The following is a 6,642-nucleotide window of genomic DNA, read 5'->3' on the forward strand; positions in this document are numbered from 1 at the left end:
CTACCTGGATTTGTGATTCCGATGGAGAGCTCGTCCTTGTCTGTAGCTGATAGGTTCTAAACATCCTTTATTGGCAGCCAGATATATTTTATTTCATGTGCAAAGTGCCTTAAAATTTGGAAAGATTGACATAACATCCAGGTTCCCAGATTCTCTGGACCTTTGCGACTAACAGACATCACTGGACTCTGATCTGCTTTTCCTTTTTTTTTTCCCAATGGTTGGCCAATTAGGAGCTGCTGCCTAAGGCAGGCCATGTTCTTCTGTATTATTTAACTCCACGCTATTTCACTCCTACTCCCATTTGAGTTTCTGACCTCTGATCTAGTCAAGAAAGCCCTCTTACTTCACAAAGGAGGAAACTGATGTTGAGAAAGTAAAGCAACTTTCTCAAGGTCAAATAGCTAAAAATAGACAAAAAGCAAGCAAGAGACTGAATCTGGAGGGTTTTCCTTTGCACTTAAAAAGCTTCTGCCAAACACAGACCCCAAGGGATTCCAGCCCAATCCTTTTCCCAAGTGCCAAGGTCAGGTAGTATCAGTTCCATTTCCTTTCTTCCCACCTCCTTCCATTCTCGTTTCATTCTGGGCAGGATTCTCTCTGCATTACTGTAATCTGGGCATTCTCTTTGCCTCTGTCCTGTGTCTAATCCCCATTCCCAGGAACCAGGGATTCTTGTTCTTTGTATCTTTCTCTTGTTTTGCTAAAACACATGTTCCAGGAGCTTCCTAAGAAAGAGTTAATGGGGAGTAAAATTTTCAAGACTTTGAGTATCTATTCATATCTCTATTCTGCCTTCACAGTTGATTGATAATTCACTGGAGTACACAATTCTATATTTTCCCCTGAAATCCACTTTTACTCATGTAGAAAAAAATTCCCAAAGAATAGAGAAAGTCGCCCTCCCTCTGCAGAGCCCCAGGGTGGGCACGCGGATAAAGATGGCGAAATGGGGGTAGCTGGCGCTGAACCTAGAGTGATGGGCTGGCAGGTGGGGCCGTTGTCGGATCGCCTTGACGTGGTGCCGGGCTGTTCTCGGCCATTTGACCTGGCTACCCCGGGCCAGCGCCTAGCAGGTCAGACCACCGACTCCGCGGGTCGCCGAGGGCCCAAGGGCCCCGCCGTGAGCCGAAGGCAATGGACGAACAGAGCGTGTTTTATTTGTATGGAGAAATTGCGGGATGCACGCCTGTGTCCTCATTGTTCCAAGCTTTGTTGTTTCAGCTGTATTCGGTGCTGGCTGACAGAGCAGAGAGCTCAGTGTCCTCACTGCCATGCTCCGCTCCAGCTATGAGAACTAGTAAACTGTCGTTGGGCAGAAGAAGTAACACAGCAGCTTGATACTCTTCAACTCTGCAGTCTCACCAAACATGAAGAAAATGAAAAGGACAGATGTGAAAATCACCATGAAAAACTCAGTGTATTTTGCTGGACTTGTAAGAAGTGTATCTGCCATCAGTGTGCACTTTGGGGAGGAATGCATGGTGGATTATTAAGGTACCTATGCCCTTCCGTAAATATTAATGTTTATAAGTCAGAAGTTGTTGAATCATAGCATTTCAAGGTTCTAAAAATTAGTATTTTGCAGAAAACTTGCATTCTATAAAACGAACTGTGATGTACATTCTAGAAACTAAATTTTATAAATTGTGGATCGAAAAATTGTGTTTCATTTCCATTCACTGAAACTAGTAGGTACATTATCATTGCATATGTAGATAGAATGATTTAGGATTTGGGAGATTGCCAGGTTTTGTCCCAGCTAGACAACCAAGTAAGAATTTAAGAAGTGGTTGTTATTTTTACGTAAGATAGGGAGGCAAAGACAAGGGAAGGTTTTTTTAGCAGTAATTGTTGGGAGACTTCAGTTTTATGTTCAGATGAAGGAGCCAGTGCGGAGAGAGAGTGAAGATGAGGTTAAGCACGTTTATAAACTACAGAGATAATAGCAGTTGGAATGGAGCACTCAGATGATAGACTGAGTAAAAGAAAGGGTGGAGTTCGTAGGTAAGCAGAAGACATCTCTAACCCAAGAAACAGAGCTGTTGGAATCCTTACTTAGGAGGTGGAGCACCAGTTGTGGTCTTGTAGTAAGAGTGAGTTGATATCTATGAGCTCAGAAATCCTCATGATGTTTCACAAGTTCATCGAAAGCCGATGGCATCCTTTGTTACCACTCCTGTTCCACCAGACTTTACCAGTGAATTAGTACCATCTTACGATTCAGCTACGTTTGTTTTAGAGAATTTCAGCACTTTGCACCAGAGAGCAGATCCTGTTTACAGTCCACCTCTTCAAGTTTCAGGCCTTTGCTGGAGGTTAAAAGTTTACCCAGATGGAAATGGAGTTGTTCGTGGTTACTATTTATCTGTGTTTTTGGAACTCTAAGCTGGCTTGCCTGAAACTTCCAAATATGAATATCGTGTAGAGATGGTTCACCAATCCTGCAATGATCCTACCAAAAATATCATTCGAGAATTTGCATCTGATTTTGAAGTTGGAGAATGCTGGGGCTATAATAGATTTTTCCGTTTGGACTTACTTGCTAATGAAGGATACTTGAATCGACAAAATGATACAGTTATTTTAAGGTTTCAGGTACGTTCACCAACTTTCTTTCAAAAATGCTGGGACCAGCACTGGTATATTACCCAGTTGGAAGCTACACAGACTAGTTATATCCAACAAATAAACAACCTTAAAGAGAGGCTTGCCATTGAGCTGTCTCGATCTCAGAAATCAAGAGATTTGTCACCACCAGCTAATCATCTCAGCCCCCAGAATGACGATGCTCCTGAGACACGAGCTAAGAAGTCTGGGTCATGCTCGGACATGCTTCTTGAGAGTGGTCCTACTATACTTTCTGTAAGAGAGGCCAAAGAGGATGAAGAAGATGAGGAGAAGATTCAGAATGAAGATTATCATCATGAGCTTTCAGATGGAGATCTGGATCTGGATTTTGTTGGTGAAGATGAAGTAAATCACCTCGGTGGCAGCAGTTCCTCTGCTAGTTCCACAGCAACAAGTAATACAGAAGAGAATGACATTGATGAAGAAACTATGTCTGGAGAAAATGATGTGGAATATAACAACGTGGAATTGGAGGAGGGAGAACTGATGGAAGATGCAGCTGCTGCGGGACCTCCAGGTAGTAGCCATGGCTATGTGGGCGCCAGTAGCAAAATGTCAAGAAGAGCACATTTATGCTATATTTAGCAGTTTTTTTCTTGATAAAGGAGTATCTTATATAACTAAAGGGACTTGAAGGAAAGACCAATAGACAGCGTTTCCTCCCTCATGTTTGTGTTCTGAGTCAAGAGGTTTTATTTTTCCTTTAACTTTAAATTTTAATTTTGAAATTATTCCATACTTAAGAATAATTGCAAAAACATTACAGGCTGAGCAGCCCTAATCCCAAAATCCAAAATGCTCCAAAATCCGAAACTTTGAGCACTGATGTGATGCTCAAAGGAAATGCTCATTGGGATATCTGTGCAAATATTCCAAAATCTGAAAAAATTCGAAATCAGAAATATTTCTGGTTCCGCGCATTTCGGATAAGAGATATTCAACCTGTACAAAGAATTTCTTTATTCATTTCACACAGATTCATTCCCTAGATGTTAATATTCTGTTTTGTTACATTTCTTTTTTTTCTTTGTATATAATTTTGAGATATTTGAGGTTAAGTGAATACCCTTCTTGTTGTGTATTTTTAAAAACAAGGATGTTTCTTACATAACAGTAGTACAGTTATCAAAATCAGGAAATTAACATTGATGTAATACTATAAGCTTTTAAAAATTTTGCCAGTGATATCCTTCATCTGGTTCAGGATCTAATCCAGGATCACATGTTGCATTTAGTTGTTAAATCTCTTTAGTCTGCTTCAATCTGGGCCACTTTTTTTTATTTGTTTTTCGTAACTGACACTTATGAGAAATACAGTATAGCTGTTTTGTAGAAAGTCCCTCATAATCACTCCCTGGATTAGTCTGATGTTTCCTAATGATTAAATTGAGGTCATGCACCTTTGGTAGGAATACTACAGAAGCGATAATGTATTGTTTTCAGTACATCATATGGGGGTGAAGGGGATCACATGGCGTCAGTCTGTCCTGTTGCTGGTGATTAATCTTTATCAATTGGTTGAAGTGCCAGGTTACTCCACTCTATATTACTACTTTTCTCTTTGTAATTAAGAAGTATCTCCTGGGGATGTATTTTGAGGTTGTAAATATGCTATTTCTCATCCTACTTTTTTGCCCATTCGTTTACCATCCCCCGATGATTCTTACTTGGAAAAGGTTACTGTCTTGATTGCCAAATGACTTTCTAATTCCATTATTCCTTCTTCCTTTAACAGTTGGGGTTCTTTAAAGAAGAGCTTTCCCCTCTGCCCCATTAGTTGATTAACTGTTATTTAATCTATTAATAAGAACTCATGGATTCTTATATATTAAATTGTTTAATCCATTATTATCATTATTCATTTTATTGCTCAGATTATCCCAGACTGGGCCAGTGGGAACCTGTGACAGCTAACTCCTGTGTTCTTTTGGCATGTCCCCATCATTTAGTTTTAACTAGAACACATTCATTGAACAGGCCTTTCCTTCCTTCTCTCTCCTCTTCCTCCACCTTCTACCTCCTTGGTCTTTCTAATAGTACTGTATATTTTCTTCCTGCTGTTTATTTTTTTATTTTTATTTTGAGGTAATTGTAGATTCACATGCACTTGTAGGAAATAATACAGAGATCCCAACCCTTTACATAGTTTTCCCCGGTGGTAACATCTCATAAGATTATAATCAGGATATTGACATTGATATAGTCAGAGTGTAAGGGCTGGCCAGTTAGCTCAGTTGGTTACAGTGTAGTGTTATAACACCAAGGGCAAGGGTTTGGATCCCTGTAATGGCCAGCTGCCAAAAAATAAATAAAGATATATAACACTTCTGTCACCATAAGGATCCCTTATGTTGCCCTTTGTAGCCACACCCACTGCCTTGTGTTGAATGCCCCCCCAAAACTTAATCTCTACTGTAACTGTTGAGGGTGAGAAATCCTATTATGGTAATTGAAAGGTGGGGCCTTGAAGAGGTGATTAGATTGTAGGACTGTGCTGTAGTGAATGGGTTAATAACGGTGGTCATAGACGTGGTTTGGAGGGCTTTAAATAAAAAGAGGAGGTTAGTCTCTGCTCTCTCTGCTCCACCATTTCACAATGTGATACCCTGCTGTCACGGCAACAAGTAATACAGAAGAGAATGACAGTGATGAAGAAACTATGTCTGGAGAAAATGATGTGGAATATAACAACATGGAATTGGAGGAGGGAGAACTGATGGAAGATGCAGCTGCTGCGGGACCTCCAGCCATAAATAAGAAGAGTAATTCACCGAAGCCAGCTCGGTCCAGTATAGCAGGCAGTCTATCACTTCGAAGAGCAGTGGACTCTGGGGAGAACAGTCGTTCAAAAGGAGATTGTCAGACCCTGTCTGAAGGCTCCCCAGGAAGCTCTCACTCTGGGAGTAGGCATAGTTCTCCCCGAGCCTTGACACATGGGACTATTGGTGATATTCTGCCAAAAACTGAAGACTGACAGTGTAAAGCTTTGGATTCAGATGCCGTTGTGGTTGCAGTTTTCAGTGGCTTACCTACTGTTGAGAAATGTTGTGGTTGCAGTTTTCAGTGGCTTACCTACTGTTGGGAATAGGAGGAAGATGGTCACCTTGGGGTCTAATGCTAAAGGAGGCCACCTAGAAGGAATGCAGGTGACTGATTTGGAAAATAATTCTGAAACTGGGGAGTTACAACCTGTACTGCCTGAAGGAGCTTCAGCTGCTCCTAGGAAGGAATGAGTAGCGACAGTGACATTGAATGTGACACTGAGAATGAGGAGCAGAAAGAGCACACCTGTGTGGGTGGATTTCACGACTCTTTCTTGGCACAGCCCCCAGATGTAGGTGCAAACCGTGGTGTCATTTTACGCAGAGTAATAAAAACGTCGCTGCTGCTGCTTTTTCCTCTGCTGCTGCTGCTTGTTACTCTGCTCTGCTGCTTTCGCTGCTTCTGCTTCTTTTTCTTTAAATTGTCATTTGTGAGACAACATTCTTTGGTAAACCATGTGGTGAGTACAGAATAAATTTGGTAGGTAATGTTTGCCTTGGGTAGATACCTAATGAGTGTTACTTATTGGGCGGAGAAGGGTTTACAACCTGCTTCTGTGCAGCCTGTGACCTGCAAAAGACATTTACATCCCAAAGAGTTGTAAAAAACACACCAAAAAAGTTAATTTTCCACAGAGACCATTTGTTACTTGCAGTGCCGCAATGCTTACTATCTGCTCCTTTATAGAATATATTTGCCAACTCCTGGGGAGGTTTCAGATGTTTGTTTTGTTTTGTTCTTTTCAGAGATTTTTCTAGCCTACTATAAGATAACTTTTTAAAAATAACTTTTTCTGATTTCTTAGTAGTGTATGCAGATTATGGAATCATTAATTTTTATTCCCTCTTCCTCCAAAAAAATTCTTAAAAATGGGCCGGCCCGGTGGCGCACTGCTACAGTGCGCCGCTTGGGAGTGTGGCGGCGCTCCCGCCGAGGGTTTAGATCCCACATACAGACCGGTTCCCGCTC

The 6,642-nt window shown here is 41.2% G+C and overlaps 1 protein-coding gene across 1 annotated transcript; it reads left to right on the top strand.

The window, feature by feature from the left end:
* The first annotated feature begins 949 nt into the window (after nt 1-949).
* On the top strand, nt 950-6,165 carry LOC103598675 (E3 ubiquitin-protein ligase TRIM37-like). Its single transcript, XM_008582721.1, is given in 7 exon segments — nt 950-1,163; nt 2,008-2,058; nt 2,061-2,135; nt 2,138-3,215; nt 5,257-5,674; nt 5,718-5,850; nt 5,853-6,165. Coding segments are annotated over 7 exon segments (2,265 nt in total). The 3' UTR covers nt 6,149-6,165.
* Nucleotides 6,166-6,642: the final 477 nt, after the last annotated feature.

The sequence above is a fragment of the Galeopterus variegatus genome, unplaced genomic scaffold (assembly GCF_000696425.1).
Source record: "Galeopterus variegatus unplaced genomic scaffold, G_variegatus-3.0.2 Scaffold2708, whole genome shotgun sequence".
In the NCBI taxonomy this organism is placed as follows: Eukaryota; Metazoa; Chordata; class Mammalia; order Dermoptera; family Cynocephalidae; genus Galeopterus; species Galeopterus variegatus.